Source organism: Cuculus canorus, chromosome 2 (genome assembly GCF_017976375.1).
Source record: "Cuculus canorus isolate bCucCan1 chromosome 2, bCucCan1.pri, whole genome shotgun sequence".
NCBI lineage: Eukaryota > Metazoa > Chordata > Aves > Cuculiformes > Cuculidae > Cuculus > Cuculus canorus.
The window spans coordinates 105,408,453-105,430,622 of NC_071402.1; the positions used below are offsets into that span (position 1 = coordinate 105,408,453).

Consider the following 22,170-nt stretch of genomic DNA (forward strand, 5'->3'; position numbering starts at 1 on the left):
TCTCAATCTTTCAAATAAGGAAAATAAGTGATAAAGATGGGAAATCACATGACGTGCCAAAGCTGTGCATATTTTGGCAGTGGGGCAAGCAGCACAAGGAAGTCTGACATGATCGAATTATAATACAAAGGTCTAAATATTCAGGCACTGCAGCAAGAATTGCCTCATAGATGAAGCAGAGCACCAAACAGTTTGTGGAAAATCATAGCTGGTAGTCCCTGCAGCAGAAACAAGACTAAAACTAGTGGCTGGCCTGTTGAACCTTTCCCATACTTCTGTCTGTTTCATTGATGGAAGAACTATGTTACTCTCCAGTAGCTTAAATTTTAAAAATCCAGGTCTTTATTCTCTCCAGTAAGGGCAGCAAGAGTGGATGAGGGAAGATTGCTTCCTGCTGCACTCCATCCTGATCTCAGCACAGACCAAGGATCTTTATACCATGTGTAATCCAAGCCCACTGTGGATGGTGGAGGTTGATGAGTGGAAAAGAGGCACTGCAAGGTTCAGCTGCCTTTGGCTGAGGACTGCTTCCACTCCCTCCTGTCTCCTAAGGACCTGAAAAAGTCAGGTAATCTATGCTTCATCTGACCACCAGGTATGGCAGCATCTGTCTCTTATCATTTAAGAGCCACACACAGAAAAACACACAGGCACAAGTCTGCTGCAGCTGGCTGCATACAACCAGACCAAGATGTGGTTTGTGCCATCTTCATGAGGCTTTGTACTTGCTGCTTCTTCCCCAGCAATCAGTGGGAATGATTATTTTCTACAAGTACTCCTGTGAGACTGTGAGTGCAAAGCAGCTGTTGGTGCTTTTGCTTAGGCTGGTGATGCTGTGTTGTGTAGTCTAGAAAGCTGGGAGAGACTTCTGTAGCAGGCACATCACATCTAGTGGCATGAGTGGGAAGAGCCTGAGGAATGGACCATAAGCCTCGTTACTTCTACTTTGCAGACCCCTCTAGCCTTTCTCAGAAACTCAAGTGGGCACCAGTGCCCAGTGGCCAACATGCTGAAAACAGGGTTTGGAAGCAATACACAGCCCACCAGTAAGACAGATTTCTGGATGCATTTAAGCTTTCCTGTTGATGGCACCTATATCAACACTCTGTGATCTTCAAAACATAAATGGCCTAGCAAAAAAGATTCCTGGCAGAGCTCCATTGGAGTGTCATGAATTTGGTATTATCCCCATTTCATAGATGGAAAACAAGGGCACACAGAGGCTATTTTCCCCAATAATTGGCAGTATACCCACTAAGGACCATGGCTTATGGTAACTGTTTAAAGGAAGAGGATCAGTGGCGAAATGTTAACATCTACTGCTTGGCCATAGTAAGTACAGATTTTACTGTTGAAGAAGGGGTGTTGTAACTCCTATTTTTCTTACGGATTTTTCTGCTGCACTACTAATGAAATCTACTTGTGGTCATGATTAATGCCAGCTGCAGACACGTAAGAGGAATTCTGTTGGGACATGGACATAGTATGCACAAGCAGAGTAGCCTGCCTGGCAATGCTCTCTACAGCTTTGAATTCAGCAAGGAACTTTCATCCTTTTATTTTTTAACTCACAGGCTGGGCCTCTTATGAAAACTCTGTGAAACATATTTATCACTAGTCATCACTTTTTCATTTCAGCTTTATCTTTGGAAAGAAAAGAATCTTACTTAAAGTCCTTCATGATTCTCAGACCAAAATGTGGCTCTAAGTTCTGTTAAAGAAAGATACAAAGATCGTTTTTATTTGTTGCTCCTTCACGTGTTATGTTCCTGACACAGATAGCATTCTTGAAAATCATGTTAAAAAAACAAGTGTCTATGCTCTTGGGAGATAGTCATTGCAATCAGGGTCACTGTAACATCAATAAACTGAAAAAAATTAAATTACTTTTGATCAAGACTACCTATTCTCAATCAGTTTCCTGTTGAACCTAATAGTCACATAACTTAAGCAACAGATTCAGGGATCCTAGCATCTATCAGATCAACAGGATGAGGAAGATGATACACTCTGGTGGCCTGAAAGCAAAGTACATCTCCCTGATAGGAAAGAAAATAGAAAAAAAGATCACAAATCCTCTTCCTTTGTATTTTTCAGCGTCAAGTGTCTGAGAGGAAAAATGTTTTATTTGGGAAGTGAAATAAACCAATTCTTTGCACACTGGTACTGCTGGTTTTGCCAGTGAATGATCTCTGGATCTTATGTTCCTGTTCTTTTTTCAAACAATTTATTTTTTTGTATGGTTTGGGTTGGTTTTCTCCTATTAGATGGACTTGCATACAGTAGATTTAAGAAGGCATCTTATTCCTAGACCAAAGGAATTAAATCTGTGGAGAAGAAATATTTTATTTCTAGGGTTATACTTAATTTTATATTCATACATGCAAAAATTCCTGGGAACAGATTCTGCCATTGTTGCCCAGCTGAGTCATACTTTTATAAATAAATAACCTCACTGCATAGAATGGCTTTTCTCCTAGGGCAAGATACTCTTCTGCAGATGAGTAGTAATTAAGTCTGGTGCTTGGAAGCTTCCTGCAAAAATCAGAGTTTTTCCTCTTGTTCTCAAGTAAAAGGAGGGAAAAAAAAAAAAAAAAAGGAGGCACCCTTTTAATCTGATTTTAGTAATAAATCAGATTTCCATCTTATCTGAAGAGCTCTGGATAAAGGCTCTCATGGGACTATGTCCTAACAAACATTTAGATACACAGTATCTTTGGAGCAGTTCACTTGATCACAGCACAAACCCAGCTAGATAAATGGCCACCACAAGCGTTTAATTGTTTTTATTCCCTAACCTGTAGAGATTCCCTAACAGCAGAGATAAAACAGGCCGATAATCTGCAAATAGCTTCAGTTCTTTCCTCTATCACTGACACGGGGAGCAAATTTGAGGAATTCACTTGCTCTTTCTGCACCTTTGTTTGCCACCTGTCAAGTAGGAATTGTGCTATTTAGCTTCCAATATAAATTGCTAACACGGAAGTGATGCACAATGGAGTTGTATTTGCTACGCCACCCATTTTTGCAGTGCCACACACACAAGTACTTTGCAGTTATTTATTCAGTTGCACAATCTAGGCATGTTTCTTGCAGTCACTCCCATAGTTCTCCTCACATTACTCAGGCAGCAACAGGATACCTCTTACTTCTACGTCACTTGCCAATGACTGCACCTTCTTGGTCTTCAATCCTTTCTCTAGTCATAGTAACTTTGTGGTAATCTATTCTGTGCTGGACAAAAACATCCAAGAAGGATTCATTTGGGGCAAGAGAAATTCAAAAGTTTCAGAGTTTGCCTGAACTCCTAAAAGATTACATTCTTTGCCCATAAATGACTTCGTCCAAAGGACTATGGCAGAGATGGACTCATGGGCTCTAGTGACGTACCATGATGCATGTTGGCAATTGATAAGCCTAATCTATTTTATTTCCTTGACTTCAATAAAAAATGCTTTTATGATCTCCTTAGGTGACTTTGTAACAAAACAGCTTGACACTTTAGAGCCTGCTTCTCAGTTACTTAAAATTACAAGTACCTTTAAAAGAAGCCCTGCTGAAATCAATGGCTTCTTGAAGATCAAGGTATCATTTATCCTGTTAAGGAGTGACAGAATTATGTAAGATATCTTTAATTGGATCGAATCCTGACGTTATTCTTCAAAACACATTAGATGCTTTGCTTGATCTGATTATGACTGAATAGGAACAATCAAAAGATGAATGAATAGGAATACCAAACCAAATATATTTAGAACAAACCTTTCCTACAGGAACGGTCTACCAATTTTGAGCCTTAAGCTATTCAGTATAGCCACTTTTAAACCACTATTCTTTGTATTTAATATTAATCCCAGATTATGAAATGAAACATACATCTTTCCAATAACCTATTCAAAATCCTTAGTTGTATTGCAAATATTTCACATAATGTGCTCTAGAGCTATACAGTAATGGAAAACAGAGCTGTAAGCTCTAGACAAGCTGATGAGCCTGTGTGTGATGGGGCTGGGAATAGAAGCAGCATTAGTGTACCTTGGGAAGGGATGTAAAAGCTATGTCAGCTGCGTAAGTAGGGACTGATTCTCCTTAAACTATGACACACAATGCATTTAATGTGCCTATTTCTTGTGAGTTGGTCCCAAATTTATGGCACAAAAATGATTAATCAAGCTTATAACCAGTACATGTCAGACAGAACATTAATATATATCTGTGCAGTGAAAACAACTCCATTAGAACCGCCTTACGGAGATGAGTCCCTTTCAAGAAACCAAGGGAAACAGTCAAATGCTTGTGTAAATTGATCATCAGAACACACTAAGTATATCCCAAATTTTAAAAATCATAGGATTGGTTTAAAAAGGTGTGACACTTAAGAAAATAATAATATAGGATTGGATTTCTACCTAGTGAATTTCCAGATTTTTGCGTCTTTACCTTTGACGCACCATCTTCAAACCAGGAAATCTGCTTTATTTTAAAAAAAAAGTAAATTCACATGATCCATGAGTGTGGCTTTGCAGAAATCCTGGACAAATATTGTACTCCACAAAAAACTTTTTTTTTTTAAAGTCCAGAGCAGTTTCATTTTTGCTTTTCATATGTTTATGTAGCACATTCAATATGAAATGAAACACATACCCTTCCTTCTAAATATATATATTGCCCTCATTTGGGGAAACTGAAATACAGGACGCTTGAAAAAAATTGAAGTATCAACTGATTCATTAGACTCGATTTACTACATTCATCACATGTAATCTTAATTTTCAGCTGTAAACCAAATCCTGTTGGTATCCAGCGATAGTTTCAGATAGTTTCACAGCTCTGCACTGGAAATACATATACTTGCATACATCCATGCGTCCAAAGTTTTAGTACACTGGACCAAATTCTGCCTTGAATTATGCTCCACTGACTTCAACAGAATTTCCTAGGAATATACATACAGTAGATAAAACTAGATCCATCAATGCTGCATAACCTACTTCGTTCTGATTCCTTTCATTGATCTTCCTCTCATTTGGCCCCATTCTTAAAGTCTTCAGAAGGGTAAAAGTTAGGCAAATTTTCTGGAAACCATTTGTACTTCTGGATCCTTATTCACTGTATAAATTACAGAATACAGTCATGTGAGGTAAAAGAAGGATTTTTGTTAATAACTTATTTAAACACTAATTAAAAAGTAAGTTCTAAAGATACTAACACCTTTATCACTTATGTGCTTCCAAAATGTTTTAAAACTTTGTTGGAGCACATCATCTTCTATTCTCTTTTGAGCAACTAATATTCATGTAAATACCACGTTGTTTTTTTTTTTTTTTTCCACTTTGTATCTGTTGTTTGCAAATTGATCCTTATGATTCTACAGATTCAAGGCAGTCATACCTTGAAATTCACTGGAATACTGACAGACTTTATTACTTGCAGGACACTTCCTAGGTGTGCAAATAAAATATCAACTAAATGAATATACTGGGCAGGCAAAGCAACATAGGAAGCCATCTATAATTAAGAGCTGTATAAAAAAATCCACTGTCTTATTAAGGAAAAATGATAGGTACAACTGCAATTTCAAATAATTCACTCAGCAATAAGCAGAAGTGCATAAATACACACAAACTAAAACGCATTAGTTTTCAGTACAGAATATAGAATGGTTTGGGTTGGAAAGGACATGAAATTTCATCCAGTTCCAACCCCTCTGCCATGGGCAGAGCCACCTCCCACTGGACCAGACTGCTCAAAGCCTCATTCAGCCGGGCCTTGAACACCTCCAGGGATGGGGCATCCATGACTTCTCTGGGCAGTGCCTCACCACCCTCAAAGGAAAAAAATTCTTCCTAATATCTAATCTAGGTCTCCCCTCTTTCAGTCCCAAACCACTCCCCCTTGTCCTATCCCTGCACTTCCTGATAAAGAGCCCCTCACTCCAGCTTTCCTGTAGCCCCCTTTAAGTACTGGAAAGTTGCTACAAGGTTTCTTGGGACCCTTCTCTTCTCTGGGCTGAACAAGACCAACTCTCTCAGCCAACATATACTATTAGTATACATCTAATTCAATTTAGTTGGAACAATGAATTACAATAGGCTAGTTTATGTCTCATCTCAAGTATTGCAAATTCTGTCTTTTGGCAGATCTCGAGCTTACACAGGTGCAAATGTTTTGAATGCGACAGTTTCCCATGTCGCTGGCCGCCCCCGGCTTTTGTTACTTGCCTACGAGAAGCTGCACTCCTCTGCCACGTAGAGGAGTCAATTCTGCATGGCTTGTAAGTTCCTGCTGCCACGAGGTGCTCAACTGAACAGAAGAGGACCGTGCAGAGACCTTTGATTGGAATTCCCTTGCTATACACCAGACTGAAAAGAAACTTGGTTTATCGACCTGTATGGATATTGTAATTGATGACCATCTGAGATCACCTCTATCACTGCAGACCTCATCATGATACCAAATCGTTTAGCAGCTTGCATCCTCGTATTTTAGGACAGTACCTAATCTTCCTGGCTCTTTCTAAAATGTGAAATAAAATATTTTTTACATAAAATTCTTACAGAAGAAAAACATAATCAAACGTGACATGCATTTAATTGTATGAAATTTTTACAGAAAAAAAGAATGCCTTTTCAGTTGCTAGCAGGTTCCCAATGTATCAAAGCGAAATTCCCTGAGGCATTTAATTGTTGTTTTAAAAGTATTCTGGAGTTCAGCATTTTTAACAACCAGCTTAGTTTCCTTAGTTTTAATTTACATTGTTTCAAAAAACTTGTGTTTGTTTACTAGCACTATTGCAATTTACATTTCTCTCAGAATTACATGTAAATAGAATTTATTTCAAGTAACAGACTACGACATGTTTTAGAGGAATTCTAGATTTTAATTTTTATTTTATTAAAAGTAATGGAGCTGCCTATTGTCAGTGTTAACAGAACGAAGCTATGAAAGTGAGCTTTCCTTTACTTTTCCTCTAAGAGAAAAGTCATCCCAGCTAAACTGTTCTGACTCTCACTGGAGATTAGTTCTTTTTAGGAAAATTAATGGGCACTGTATTAATTGCATATATGAATCTTCAATATTTGTCAGTTGTTTCTGATTTTTCTTGTAGAGAACATGAACACCAGGCATTTTCACAACTGTTTCCCCCCATACTATTCAGAAACCGCTACTAAACACCTCCTCTGGTGTGAATTGCACAGATGTGGTACTGAGGTAAGCAGTATGGCTCTGAAATGAACCATTACCTAACTGTGACCTAGCAAATACCTTAAAATGCCCAGTGTTGACACAGCCTAACTTCACTCATATTTCATAAGAATTCTACTTGTAAAGCATCTTCACTGCTTCACTGATACTATAATTCAATGAACTAATGCAATAGACAGCCAATTATAATTATTAACCCACTAGCAGAAACCACATCTTCTCTCATATCTAGAGGAAAAGTTGTTTTCTTTTTCTTTTTGAAATAATAGCTTTGTGTTTCTGAGGAATTAACCCATGGCTCTCAACATCCCAGGCTAATTTAGCTTATTTCTCTACAGAACCTTTGTCAACAATATAAATATACAGAAAGCAACTAAGACAGTAGGGTGTAACTAGTCCTATGAAATGTGGACAAACCCACACATACTTCTTTCTCTGGGGACAATGTATCTGTCTTACCACTTGGCTAATCTCACCTCCAATATGGCAGGCTCATCCCATGCAGCTCTGTCTAAAGTAAGCCTTCCACTTCATATCCTTCTTGACACCTTTCATTCGCTTTAAGTGAAGCAGAGATAAGACTGGAATAAATCCTGTTTGGACAAATTGAAAAGAACGTATGTTGTTTGCTTGGATACTGTCAACTAAATAGCATTAATTTACACTTACCAGCTTTCATTGTTCCCTTAGACTATGGAGGAAATGTAACATCGCCACTGACATCTGTTCCTACCAGTTATGTTTCGGAACACAGAATCCAGAGCGAGGAAAGCAGAAGTGAAGCATTGCAGAACACATGAGATCACTTCTTAAGAAGGCATAATTGACTCAGCTACATACAAACATTTGCTGTTCTGCAAAGCACCTCCCTGTCTCCTCCACTGTCATATTCCTGCTGCCCACACTGCCACTTTTCTGACACTGACACAAGCCAAGCTACAGGAAGGTAACCACTAAAATCAAGCTATAGAACGCCAGAGAACAATTCTCTGTCAGCACAGCTCCCCGAACCAGGACAGCACAGGAGCAGATAAATTCAAGGGCCAAGGAAACACAGGGTTGCATTTTTTGGCACCCTAGACAGGCTTGCATCTTTTGGCAGCAAACAGCTATTAGACTTGCTGGGCCATAATATTAAACAGTACCGTTTGAATAGTGAAATCCCAACCTAAAACTTAAAACAGTCTTAATCTTAAATGCAATGGTGCTAATGCGCAGCTAAAACCGAAGGCAAAATCCACAGCCAGGCGCTGTACCTGCACTACTGAAAAGAACCAGCAGGGTGCAGACCTGCCCACTCACTGCAGAAGACTCCAGACAGGAGGGCACAGCTGTTCTTCGCTATTTTCCAAGCACTCACTGACCACTCGGAGCACTTAAAGGCAACGGCTGCCAAGAATCAGCTTTGATCCTTGACAAATTTACAGATTGCCAGTCATTACACTTCAATTTGTTATTTCACTCAAGAAATCAGGTGTACTTGGAGGGGAAAGGAAAGGCTTTCTCTGTCCCTTTAGGGCAGAAAGTGATTTTGTATACTGAGAATAGCAAAAAACACTTGAGTCTGGCAAAGAAGTGCAAATACTACATAGCAACCACTATTTTGTTCAAAGCAGGAATATCACGAAGTATCTCAAACTGCAGCATTGCGGAGAGATCCAGACAGATTCATTAAGAGCCACGGAAATAACCAGAGAAAAGGATTTTTCCTCGTAAATACCTTTTGCATCTCATCAGCATTTGTTTAGAAATTTTCCCCTCCCTTTTTTTTTTCCCCCTCCAAAAAAGCAGCAGCCAAAAACAGAAAGCAAATTTCCCTAAGAAACTTAATATATTTTATTTCACATCTGTGAATGTTTTCCCTTTATTAAAAAAGGTTACTTACAAAACCAGCATAGAACATTAGCATACAAATTGTTCAGTGTACTCTATGCAGATGTCCAAATCCAAGGCAGTCCCTGATTTCTCTTTAATTGTTGACTGATATTATGTCTCACTGAGGAGCATTTCCCACTGCATGCTATAGAAACAACATCTGACTGCAAAATCATATGGCATTACATGCAGTTCAAACAGGCCTCCCAAAAGTTCCTGGGTTTTCTGTACCAAGATTGAGTGAACAAAACATGGAAAACATTCTTGAAGATCATGATCTTTCTTACAGTAGCAACTGCCTTTGTTAGTGTTAATTCTACAGCATCAATTTTGAACAAACCAAGATGGACGCTTCCTGGGTCTTTCAATGATCCGCTTGCCTTCATCTTTTTCTGTGGGCTTTTCTCCATCATAAAGCACGACAGTCTCTACAGTTGGAGCATTAAACGGTCCTCCTTCCTTTTTACCTATTTCCATCCGTATCAGTCGAGTTTCTGCTTTAACCTTTGCATAACAATAGCCACAAAGGACGTGTTTCTGTTTCAAATTTCCACACTCAGGGCAAACATCTATGTTCCTCTAAAAAAGGCAGAAGAAAAGAGGAATTTTTCAAGTTAAGCAACAAAAGCAAAAGGAAACAATCACAAACTATTAAAAATGTTAAATGAAATAATGGAGAAATTCAATTGCCTTTTCAAAATTTACTATTCAATATAAGGTAACTTTTCTGTAATGTATTGCTATGTTAAATGCTTGCTCCTAAAAAAAGCCTATGAAGTCAATACCTAAATCATTACACCTGCTGCTGTTTGGAAGACAAAAGACCCATCAACTCAATTAGATGCAGAAAGTATAGACCTCTCCCATTTGTACTAGTTGTTCAGTTAAAGTTCACATTTTGCTAACTTCCACCTACACTGTCACTGTTTATTTAAAACACAGACAACTGTCATGCTTGATGAATGTACCCGTTACAAAAATATTTTGAATATTACAAAGTCTTTTAAGCTCATTTATAAACAAAATCCAGAAAGCTTTTAAAAGTCAGTATTGACCACTACAATGATTCTCTAAATAAACTGAGGTAAAAAATGACCAGCAGAAATCTTCCTCCAGCATACTTGCTTGCTGTTAGTAAGATTACATGCAGCAAATAAGGTGGGAAGTCCACAGAAATTTGATGATTACCTTAACTTTTATAAGCTTAGTGGGATTTCTTCTCCTGCAGCGGTTCACTTCAATGGTTCGCCTTTTCTTTGGCGCTGCCATCCACAAGATGCTGTCCAACAAGCTTGGTGCCTCATGACTTTCACTAGTGTCATTTACTGGCTGTGGAAGAAGGGCTGGAGCTTGAACAGCCAGTGCTGGTCCTGGTGGAAAAAAAGAAACCAATTCACTAAACCCAGCCCCCATTTTCATGTGCATCTGAGGAAACCCAAAGTGAATGTAACCCCTGGCAGCCCAAGGGCGAGAAGGGTTAGGAAGTGAGGGCGAGGAGGGGAGGGATGAGTGAGGGCGGCCTCCCCCGATCCCTCAGCGCCCCCAGGGCTGCGCGCTGTCCCACTCCGCCCCCCAGCACAGATGAGCCCCGCAGCCGCGGTGCCACTCCCTCCCTCGGCCGGGAGAGGAGCGGGCAGGCCAGTGCCTACCCCATGGCGAGCTGTGGCCCCCAGAAACACCCGGCAGGAGGCCATGCTCCAGCCGCCCCCAGCAGCGCTGTAGGAGGCCGCGCAGCCGCGGCAGCGGAGAGAAGAGCACCACCAAGGTAGCCATATCCCCTCACGGCCCCGCAGAGGCCAAGGGGAAAAGGCGGGCTGTGGCTCGCCCGGAGGGCACACTGCGCATGCTCGCCTGCCGCGGAGCCTGCTGGGAAACCGAGTTTTCCGAGGGCTTACCTCCGTGACAGCGAAGGAGACAGGTACTTCAATTACCAGCATGCCCCTCGACACCAGGGGGGCGGGGCCACCAGGGTTGCTCCGGGACTCCGATTCCCAGCATGTTCCGCGGCGGGCGCGCGCCTCTCCACCAATCGTGTCTCTCGACACTTTGCGGCACGCTTCCGCCCTTTCCCGCCCTCTGGCCAATCAGCGCTCGTAGCGGTGTCCTGCCGCCGGAAGCGGGGAGGGTGCTGGGGGGAGGGGGGGGGCGGTGCAGCGCGGGGCCGGGGCCGAGATGGCGGAGCGCGGGTACAGCTTCTCTCTCACCACCTTCAGGTACGCGGGGGCTGAGGCTGCCGGGGCTACAGCTCCGGGCGGCCGGCGGCGGGGAAGGCGCCTAGGCGGCGCGGGGGGGCGGCAGGGCGCCGGGGCAGGGCGGAGCGGCGACTTTGCAGAGTCATGGCGTCTCCGGCCGCGGCTGCACCGCCTCGGTTTGGAGTTTCAGAAAGCGAGCGCCCTTTATCAGACCTGGGCAAGACGAGGAGTGATTTCTATGCATCGCGTGCAGCGAGACAAGAGCTGGGACAGAACGTATTCCCCACTTACATGCGTATGGATAAGTTTGCCTAGAAATCTTATGCGTATTTTATTATTATTTATGGATTAATTTTAATGTCGTTATGAACTTCACGACAGTCAAAACTCTTGCTAATTCGGAGCTTTGGAGCCAGCTCTGCCTGACCTTGCATTTGAGATGGAGTGAGACTGCAAACAGGCAATTACAGAAGAAGAGACATCTGTTCAGTACAGATCACATCGCACAAGAGTCGTTATCCTTTTCAAAGAATGAACAGTGTCTAGAAAAACACTGCTTGAAAGAAAACACGCTATTAGAGTTACATTCTGCCTAATTAAAAAAAAGAATACAATTACTTAGATAAAACTTAACTCTGATTTAGCTTGAATCAAAGATATCTCACTTTTTGTAATAGTAGCTATTTCTTGTATCACCCAGGCTGGGCATAGGGAAGGTGGCTCCGTCTGAGGAGGGCATGCAGCTGCCAGCAGTCTCCATGCACTGAGTGGCTGCAGGCACAGCCAGGATGGAGGCAGGGGGCACAAGCTCCCAGAGAGTCTGGTGTGGCCGCTACTCGCGACATCTTGCCTTGCTGCAATTCGGAGTCACTGCCGGGACAGCCAGTCTTGCCACTGGTGGTGCCTCACAGCGAGTGCTTGGTGAAACAGCTCAGCTTGGGGTCGCCACATACATGCTTCAGGCTGGGTGGTAATTCTGAGCTAATTGGAAATGCTTGGTGATAGCTGAGCTACAGTATCTTGAGACCTTGCTTCAGAACCAGCTTTCATAGTTTCATAGAATGGTTTGGGTTGGAAGGGACCTTAAAGGTCATCCAGTTCCAGCTCCCCCGCCATGGGCACACCTCCCATCAGATCAGGCTGCACAAGGCCCCATCCAGCCTGGCCTTGAGCACTTCCAGGGAGGAGGCATTCATAGCTTCCCTGGGCAACCTGTACCAATGCTTCATCGTGAAGAACTTCTTCCTAGTGTCTAATCTTCCCCCTTCCAGTTTAAAACCATCTAAATCTACCCCCATCCAATTTAAAGCTGATTTTGCAGATGTGGAAATGAAAGAAGCCTTCAGATGGGTTGTTAATAGTTTGTTTCCCTTCTTGCTGTACATTTTGTACACTATATGTTTTGAAACTTGAAGCCATTTGATTTTGTATTCACATGGAAGGAAATACACCTACTTATGCTTTCCCTCATTCCCTTGTTCTCGTACCGTTCTTGTTGTTTATTTTAGATTGTACTTACCTTAAAACATTTTGCTAATGTTCTGTATATTCTAATTGCTGGATGAGAAACTATTGTTCTGTTCTGTTAGTGCTTTGTAGTGGCAAAGCTAGAAATATTACTTTGTCACCTTTATACACTGTTTACTCAGTGTCTACATAACTATACTAATTTATTATTGCTTGCTTTGGTTTTCTCCAACTCCTCTAAGCACCAAGTCACATAATTTTCTGTTTTACTGCATCTATTAAGACAGCATTGTCTGAAACACAGCCCAAAGAATAGATCTTACTTGGAAAAATCACTTGTCCAGTGTTTGTCTGGCTGTGTGCTGTCCTTTTCCCTTGGGATGGACAATGGAAACCTATATTCCCCTTGTCCTGGGCATGTTACTCTGTCAGCCTGACACCTGCTGGTCTGTTCTGATGATTCTGCATTAATTCGCAGAAGGACATGGATCGTTGAAACAGAACACAGGAGTACTTGGGGATGGAATGAGAGCTGTTTCAGGTTTTGCTTGTAGCTTTCAGCGGTGAACATCAGTGTCTTGAAAGCTTTTGCAAGCTGTACGTATAATGCCACTTTAGTAGAATGTCATGACGTGCTTTGAAGATTTTTCTTCTGAGTCGAAAACTTGTTTAAAATGGTAGAGAGTTGGAGACTGGACTTGACCTCCTTCAGTCTGCATCCAGTCACTGCACCCTATCTGAGATACATGAGCTTTCATCAGGGTTGTAGGCAAGTGCTGTGTGAGCATCCTAGTAGCACTTTAGCAGCAGTGAGTTCTGTGCTGCAGTCCAGTTCTTTTAAAAGCTGTTAAGAATCTTCAGGCTTGTGGGGTTTTTGTTTGTTTGTTTAATTATGATTAAAATATGCTGATGCTAGACATAACTTGCTTTTTTCATGCCTTTTTAGCATTGATTGCAGGAAAGATTTGAGCATATCAGAATTCTACTAGGCTTACTTTTGGATTTTCCTTTTTTAGTCCTTCTGGAAAGCTTGTTCAGATTGAATATGCTTTGGCTGCGGTGGCTGCAGGAGCTCCATCAGTTGGGATTAAAGGTATGTTCAGAAAATATCTGCTGTAGTGAAGGATTCAGGATTCTGAGTATCATCTGAGAGAACTAAAGTAGTTTGGACTGTATAATGGGTCTTCTTCATCTTGCCTTCCTAGTATATGTTTTGGTTTTCTTTCAGTGCATTTTCACGTATATCAGTAGGTTTAATATTTCCTTTTTTTTTTTTTTTTTTCTGCAACTCAGTAATTTTTTATAAAGAGGGGAGCGTAAAGCTCCATGCTGGGAGCAGAAAATGGCTTGGGTGATTTTGGAGATGCTCAGCTCATAAAAGTAGATGGAGGGGTGGGAATTGAGTGTTCCTGTGTCTTAAGTCAATAACTCCTGCTATGTGTCCACATGTATAGAAATAACATAAAAGGTTACCTCAACTGCTCAATTATTCTGTGCTTCATAGTCTTTAGAATGGGATTATGGGACTTGTATGATTATTTTAAATGACAAACAGTATGTTGGGTGAATTCATCAGTTTCTCAGATTAATGTGATTGTAAATGTGAAGGGGTTTTAAAAAAAGGGAGGAGCAAAATTCTTTACAGTCCTATAAACCTGTTCTGTGTTTTGATTGCTTTCCATTATTTTAGTTTAATATTAGCAAAAAAATCTTATTCTTTTCCAGCTGCAAATGGAGTGGTGTTGGCAACTGAGAAGAAGCAGAAATCTATTCTCTATGATGAAAGGAGTGTCCACAAAGTAGAACCAATTACCAAACATATAGGCTTAGTGTACAGCGGTATGGGTCCAGATTACAGGTATTAGAAATTTGTTTGGTCACCATGTAGACACATTTTCATACAGGAAACCCAAGATAGCAATTAGCTGGTTTTTTTCTAAGTGTATGGCATGACACTATATGGTACTACATTGTATATGAAATTCATTTTAAGTTTTTTTTTCTAAATATGTTCAATACCTTGTCAAATAACCTGTCTAAAGGTTAAGGTCTGGGAAGACCTTATAGCAGCCTTCCAGTACTTAAAGGGCGCCTACAGGAAAGCTAGAGAGGGATTCTTTATCAGGGAGTGCAGAGATAGGATGGTAACAGTTTTAAGCTGTAAGAGGATAGATTTAATTAGATTTTAGGAAGAATTTTTTTACTGGGAGCGTGGTGATGTACTGGAACAAGTTGCTCAGAAAAGTCAGATGCCCCATCCCTGGAGGTGCTCAAGGCCAGGTTGGATGGGGCTTTGAGCAGCCTGATCTGGTGGGAGGTGTCCCTGCCCATGGCACTGGTGTTGGAACTGGATGATCTTTACGGGCCCTTCCAATTCAAACTGTTCTGTCAATCTGTGAATGAGTAGGTAATGAACAGCAGTGGAATTCAACCTTAGTTTCATTTCAAGTATTTGAGTGATTACTTAGTTGACGATAAAGAACCCAGCACAGTCTATGTTTTCTTACATTAGTGTTATGCCAGATGTAGAATTCCTTAGCGTGGTATTTATTGTGAGTTTTTAGTTTGTGTTGTAACAACTATTTGGAATATATTTTCCATACTAATTTTGTCTTTCCTTAGGGTACTTGTGCACAGAGCTCGGAAGCTGGCCCAGCAATATTACTTGGTTTATCATGAGCCCATTCCAACAGCTCAGCTAGTACAGAGAATTGCTTCTGTGATGCAGGAATACACGCAATCTGGGTATGTGGTTTTCTGTATTTTGAAGTTGCTTAGAGAAGTTATGTTGTTTAAATGTAAGGAATAACAACTACATGGTGAATGAATTTTTCGTGTTGAAAATGCAGTTAGTTTTTCAGTGGAGAATGCCCACAGAAAATGCATCAGCAGGGGAAGCACTAACTGGCAGCCGGTGAGATGGGGTCTTCATAGCTTGCAAACAAATATGTCAGAAAGGGCAGTATGCTTTTGGTTTTGTACTGTTGGTTGACTAGTCATTCCTGATCGCTGGGCTGGTGGGAAGAATTTAGGGGAAGGATAACAGATCCAAAATCAATCACCTTTGGTTTTCTGAATAAATTTCATGTATCAACTGTGATTTTTTAGCTTCTTGGTTTTGTTTTTTCCACTGTAGTGGTGTTCGTCCGTTTGGTGTATCGCTGCTAATATGTGGCTGGAATGAAGGGCGGCCTTATTTATTTCAGTCAGATCCGTCTGTAAGTACCTTATGTTTTTAAATTCTTTTATAAATGATCTAGAACTTTATGCTCATTAAATACTTCCTGTGATGAGAATAATGCTGAGCTAGAACACAAGAACTCTTAACATAACTTCAGAAGTCATAATAAGCCCATTTTAGTAGGTGCTTGGAGTGAGCCTGGATCATTTTGCGCCTACATGTTTCTGTAGGGATGGCAGCTGTTTTTGAAGGACACCACCAGCCCTCTCCATGCCTTTCCACCTAGCTGGTAGTGACAGCAATAGGAGCATTCTGCAGCAGGTACCAGGGGAAAAAAAACCTGTCTGCTTATGCTGCTCAAATAGTTGTTCCCTGAGCTGGATGGAAGTTAAGCCAAGATCTGTTGCATTGTGAAACATAATGCATATGCTTTAGAATTTAATGACAGTGGTTAATTTAAATGAGTTTGTTTGCTGTGTTTGCACTGCACTTCTGAAAAACTACTCTTTGGTGCATGCGTGAGTTTTAATGCCCTCCATCAAACAAAAACCGAAGTCACTGTAGTGGTAATTGATAAGCTTCAGAGATTTGAATTACTACTTGATTCTCAATGTAAAAGCAAAACACAGATGTCTGGTATAAGGCAGCCTGGTTGAGGCATAGAACTGCTGGTGGCCCTCATGCCCCAGGAGAGAATAGAAGTGATAGCTACTAATACCACATTTAGCCAAGATAAATCAGATGGCTGATTTGCAACAAGTTGCTCACATTTCTGAAGTTCACTCCATATATTCTTATTTTTTAAGTAAAGATCTGACTGTATCTGTTCTCAAGGCAAACACACTCTTTCTGTTTAAGGAATCTCAAATCAAAACTATGCTAATGACTTAGGAAAATCATTTTTCAAAGCAGTGCGAGAATGAAAATAGGTGGGGCCCTATACAAATGTTTTGTACATTTTCACAGCATATGTTACCATGTTAGTCTGAATGTGATCCAGAATAGTCTCCTATATTCTCAGAACATTCCATACTTTCGTAATTGCTTCTGCACTTTGTACCAAGTAATTGAGTACGTAACATATGACTGAGTTGTGCAAAACAATTCAATAGATTGTTGCTTTTACAGGGAGCTTACTTTGCGTGGAAAGCAACAGCAATGGGAAAAAATTATGTCAATGGGAAAACATTCCTTGAGAAAAGGTAATGTATTTCATAGTGTCCTCTCAGACCAGTACCAGCTTTGTTCATGTTGCACTTAAAACAGCCAGATTACAAAATGCACGCTTCAAGATGGTTGGACCGAAGTTTTAGACTACTTAAGATAGGATGCTTCCAGCTTACTTATTTATACACATGCAGGAAATTTGCTTTATTTAAATTCCAGGTTTTGTGTTTATGGAAAATTGTTTCAATGCAATAACCATTATATTCACCATATTTGTAGGATACTGTTCTGTGCAGCATCAGTAGGAAAAAGTACTGCAATTCTTTTTTTAAAAATAATAATAACTTTAAATATTAATGCTTACATGTATTTGTATGAGCAATAGGAAGATTTTAGTAGCCTTTGAGTTTTTAGAGACTCTAGGATTATCAGTATTTCAAAAGATCTTTGCCCCATGCTGAAATGTGTGAACATCTGTTTGCAGATACAATGAAGATTTGGAGCTTGAAGATGCTATTCATACAGCTATCTTGACATTAAAGGTTAGCAAAATATTAAAGAAATAAGTTTCTTACTGTTATGACATCATTGATATGATTCACTGGACCTTCTTTCCCTTAATAGGAGAGCTTTGAAGGGCAAATGACAGAAGACAACATTGAAGTTGGCATCTGCAACGAAGCTGGTTTTAGGAGGCTCACTCCAACTGAGGTTAAGGATTACTTGGCTGCAATAGCCTAGTAGAAACCGGGCAAGACTGTGTGATACACACAAAGGTCTTTTTAATTTTGGCTACTTAAGTGTTTTCGTTTGCAGTTTTTGCATACTTATTTCTACATGGTTTGTCTAGATTTTTTTAAATACCATGGGTGGAAAAGCAGCAGTCCTAATATTGTAATACAGGGAACGTTATTACAGGGAATTATGTCCCTTGATACATGGAATCTTTGTCCACAAAATACTGTACAACATGTAAAGTTATAATGACAGGTTGGAAAAGGCTAAAGAATAAAATTTTAAGGCCACTGTTTTGGGGGAAGGTGTTTGTGTGTCTTTTTTCAGTCATAGTTTGTTTTTCTGCTTAAAGCTGAGATTTCAGTATCTTTATTGTTGAGGAAACAGAATTTTCCACATAGAGACATGATGCGCTTATGTTAGACCTTCTTTTAAAGAAAACTATGGGTGGACAGGATATTTTTTTCACTTTGTAATACTGCTTAAATGTTAATTTCAAAAAAGTGTTTTAACTGGTGTAGGAGATCACGTACTTTCACAAAGAGGCAGAACAGTTTTCCATTTCAGGTGACCTTACTTGAGCATCTCTGCTCTGACTTTCTTGTTTTTTGTGTCGACAGAACTTGTTTTCCATTACTTGGGTTATTTCCATGGCCCTAGAAGTTAAACTTTTTCAACCCTGCAATATTGTTAGAAATAATGGAAGTAAATGCATTTAGGTTTCAGTAAGGGTTATCAACATCAATAAAAGTAAACATGAGTTACAAAGCAAAATACGAATATGTAATGCAGTTACTTTATCCATTTGTGTTAAAGTTACAAGGTCTGACAAAAAAACAAGACTGTGCCTGTAACTATTTAACAAATTTGGAAAATCAAGGATGATCACCTTTAAAATAGTTTCCATTCTGAATTGGCACACAGCTGCACACAATGCTGTCAACGTTGACAGCAATTCTGCAGATCATTTTCTGAAAGGCTGTTGAGGAGCTCCGTTGTTTTTGCTTTCACATCTTCCGCCAACAAAAAACGTGTTCTTCTGAGCACCAGCCTGATCTTTGGTTTTTCTTCACTGTAAGCGTTAGTCAATAATAGAAAAGTTTGTGTCACAGATTTCTTCAGTTTCACAAAACACTTGATGTTAACTTGCTGTTCATTCCTGCACACTGACATTTTTCAAACGAGGGTAAGAAAACGCCTGTATTTGAACACGTGTCCACTTGTACCAGGTAAACGTACTGCTCGTACCAAGTTGAGCCTCGTCTCACTGTGACAGGTCAGAACATGTTCTGTAATCATCTCTTTGTCTCTCCCCTCCCAATCTTGGTTCCCGAGTTATGGGATTAGTCTTGGGTTTTTTGGGTCAGACCTCTCATTTCCAACATGGAAGGTCATTAAAGGTGCAGCAATAAAAAGAGCACTTAATTTATGCATCACAACTTTTACAGGTGCGGAACTAAATATTTGGATATTACTCTGTGTGTGTCTATGTATTGATGTATTTGTTACATGTATAGAGTTGTTCAGGTTATATAGAACCATAAAATTCACAGCAAAAGAAACATAATAGATGTGCTTTTTTTCAGCAAAAATAACCTGGTCTGCAGCCATTTAAATTAGTCTTTGCAGATTTAAAATTTTTAAAGCAGTCGAATTGTTACATTGTTGATAATGAACTGGGAGTGGTAGCTGGATCACTGTGCTTGTATGGAAGGCTAAGCACCCCTGCAAGCAGCCTGACAGGTTACCTTTAGCCAGCTATAACTAATGAAGAAAACACAAAGTTTAAGTTAGTCTGCGGAAAGGAGCATATAAGCTAATTGGTCAGTTCTTTCCAGTGTCTGTCTTCTGATGTTTTATCATTAGGTAAATAAGAATTTCTGAAGCATGCCACAAATGAAGTTTTATTTCCTGATGTCAGAAATAAAAGCTGTGTTCGAACAGTTCATTAAGGCTTAGTCCAGATTGCTTTTTTGAGTATTTTACTCTGAAAACCAATCCATGCTCTGATTCTTCTAGCGTAAATGAACAACTAGGAACTGAAGCTGGAGATCTTTGCTAGATCATCAATTAAAGCTTTCAGAATAACTTGAAAAAGCAGAACGCTACTTGAATATTCATACACATTCAGTTTTTAATACTATGTAAGTATTTAAAAGAATTTTATATATGAAAAAAACCACAACTAGCTATGTCAGAAAATGGTTAGTGTGAACTGTAGTAGGTTAGTTGCCTCTTGTACTAGGAACAGTTGATTAGTGAAGAACAACCTATGGAAAGGAGTTGAAACCAAAGCAATTTCAGATAAATCATGCTTTCTCTCTCCGGATGACAACAATGAGGCAAAAGAAAAACTGTTTTAAGGTTTGGGCGGTGGTAATTTATTTTTTGCTTTGTTTGCTGTGTTCTTTTTTGAAATAATTGAACATCTCTAGAATTTTAGTAATTTTTTACAGGTGGTGAGGGAAGTGAAAAAATGGTATCTTCCATCGTTTCCTGGGGTTTAGTGATTTAAACGTAGTAACTGTTCTTTGTATTCTGTGGAAACTTGTGCTCTGAGTAAGGAAAGTGCTGGCTTTCCGATTCCTTATAATTACTATAAATGAGTGTGGGGGGGGTCCCAATTCCCCCCCCATTAGGAGGCAGACAGCCATTGTCACATGGGGTGTTTTACTGAAGTGTTGCCAGTTTCCTTTCATGTCATTATGGACCAACACTGTAAATGGGTAGTAGCATTCAGTACACTTGCCAGATATTCTGAATGTTCTCTTGTACTAGGTTGCCTCAATCAGAGCTTTTTAGGAATGTAAACTTTTTGAATTGGTAAAATAATGTGTAATTTGATGATTTTTTTTCTTTTGAAAACAAATAGAAGCATGCCCTGAAAGAGGTGAGAACGCTGTCACTGGCTGTTGTAGCACCATAGTACATGTCTACTTATACGACAAAAAACTATAAATAATGATCAGTTGTAACTTTTCTTTGAGAGTGCTTTCCCTCAAGAGGGTTTTCCTCAGGCTGTCAGAGGTATGATCTCAGAGCCTTGTTCATCATTTCTGTGGTAATATTTAATTCTTCCTTGGTTTGTGTGAACTAAGATGGGTCCATCTCTGTGCTCTGTTGTCATTGCAAAACAGTTTGATGAGCCATCAGGCTGGTAGCTGAGTCTAGCTGGATACTGTTAAGAACTGAGTTCTGAACTCCCTGATAATACTTAAACCCTATGAAGAATCAAAGTTCATGGGATTTGGTGTAATTTGGAAAGAATATACATGACATTTTGAATTTGAGCTTTACAGTATTACATAATTTTCTTAGTGGTAGATGGATAGATCTTGATACTATGCTGTTCTAATGGGGAAGGTTGGGTGATTTGGAGAGTGGGATTTTTTTAACTGTTTACTCCTACACTGAAGAAAATCATTGCCATACTCGTACGACTGCATATCTAGAATAGTAGGTAAATATTATGTAGTGTTTAAAGGGAACCTTTAAACTGCAGTGAACTAATTACAACTAATTACAGAGAAAGGACAAATTATAAACTTGATTAGTGAAGCTGACCATGAAGCACGACTTTGCTTCATTTATCTTGTTCCTGATACAAATGTCTGAAAGAAGAACAAAAGGCACTGGTCATTTAAAGTAGGTAATGTTCTTGATTTGCATGTCCTGGAAGATGATCTGCTCGTAGGAACTCAGGATTGTGTGACAGCTTTGTGAACAGAGAATTTGCTTGGGCTTTATTTAACTAGCAGGATCAGGATCTGAGAACAGTATTTCCATTTCATGCAGTTATTACTTTGCATAGGTTCCGAGGTTACAGAAGGTACAGGTGCACGAAGTCCCTTACAGCTTGCTTTGGGTCACTATTGCTTTGCAGAACTTGTGGAATCATTCGGACAAGTCAAGGCTGTTACTGTCTGTAGCAACCAGTGATCAGTAGCAGGTGGAGAGAAAGCAGATCTCTCCCATTGCTACAGCATGGGAGACCGGGGACTTCTCTGCTGCTTGGAAGTGGGCAGTGGGTCAGGGCAAGCAGGACACTTGCTCACAGGGGAGGCTTAGACTGGGTGTGAGGAAAAGGTTCTTCACTCTGAGGTGGTGGAGGTGCTTCCCAGGGAAGCAGTCACTGATACTAGAAATGCTGGATTTGTTTTAGAAAGAGGAGTTTTAGAAAGCGAGCATCATTTATCAGGTCTGGGCAACATGATGAAATGATCGCCATTAATCCTGTGCAGGGCGCCAAGAACTGGGACAGGATGTATTTCCCACTTACATGCATTTGGATAAGTTTTCCCAGAAATCTTATGCATATTCCATTACTTTCTATGGAGTAATTTTAAT

General features: G+C 40.1%; 2 protein-coding genes across 2 annotated transcripts; one reads left to right on the top strand and one right to left on the bottom strand.

Moving 5' to 3' along the window:
- Positions 1-9,011: 9,011 nt before the first annotated feature.
- MRPL32 (mitochondrial ribosomal protein L32) lies at positions 9,012-10,902 on the bottom strand. Its single transcript, XM_009568475.2, has 3 exons — positions 10,731-10,902; positions 10,270-10,451; positions 9,012-9,660 (listed from the first exon to the last, which is right to left on the bottom strand). Exons 1-3 carry the CDS (start codon positions 10,852-10,854, stop codon positions 9,406-9,408), a joined length of 561 nt encoding a protein of 186 aa, XP_009566770.1. The 5' UTR covers positions 10,855-10,902; the 3' UTR covers positions 9,012-9,405.
- A 323-nt stretch (positions 10,903-11,225) lies between these two features.
- On the top strand, positions 11,226-18,115 carry PSMA2 (proteasome 20S subunit alpha 2). The gene is made up of 8 exons (XM_054060202.1): positions 11,226-11,294; positions 13,757-13,833; positions 14,466-14,598; positions 15,363-15,485; positions 15,877-15,958; positions 17,050-17,123; positions 17,573-17,630; positions 17,713-18,115. The coding sequence occupies exons 1-8, from the start codon at positions 11,254-11,256 to the stop codon at positions 17,827-17,829; spliced, it is 705 nt and encodes a 234-aa protein (XP_053916177.1). The 5' UTR covers positions 11,226-11,253; the 3' UTR covers positions 17,830-18,115.
- Positions 18,116-22,170: the final 4,055 nt, after the last annotated feature.

Coding starts and splice junctions, on each gene's coding strand:
- PSMA2 (XM_054060202.1), top strand. CDS start 11,254: ATGGCGGAGCGCGGGTACAGCTTCTCTCTCACCACCTTCAG. Junction 11,295..13,756: donor TTCTCTCTCACCACCTTCAG/GTACGCGGGGGC, acceptor TTCCTTTTTTAG/TCCTTCTGGAAAGCTTGTTC. Junction 17,124..17,572: donor AAAACATTCCTTGAGAAAAG/GTAATGTATTTC, acceptor ATCTGTTTGCAG/ATACAATGAAGATTTGGAGC.
- MRPL32 (XM_009568475.2), bottom strand. CDS start 10,854: ATGGCTACCTTGGTGGTGCTCTTCTCTCCGCTGCCGCGGCTGCGCGGC. Junction 10,452..10,730: donor GGGCCACAGCTCGCCATGGG/GTAGGCACTGGC, acceptor TTTTTCCACCAG/GACCAGCACTGGCTGTTCAA. Junction 9,661..10,269: donor CTAAGCTTATAAAAGTTAAG/GTAATCATCAAA, acceptor TGCCTTTTTTAG/AGGAACATAGATGTTTGCCC.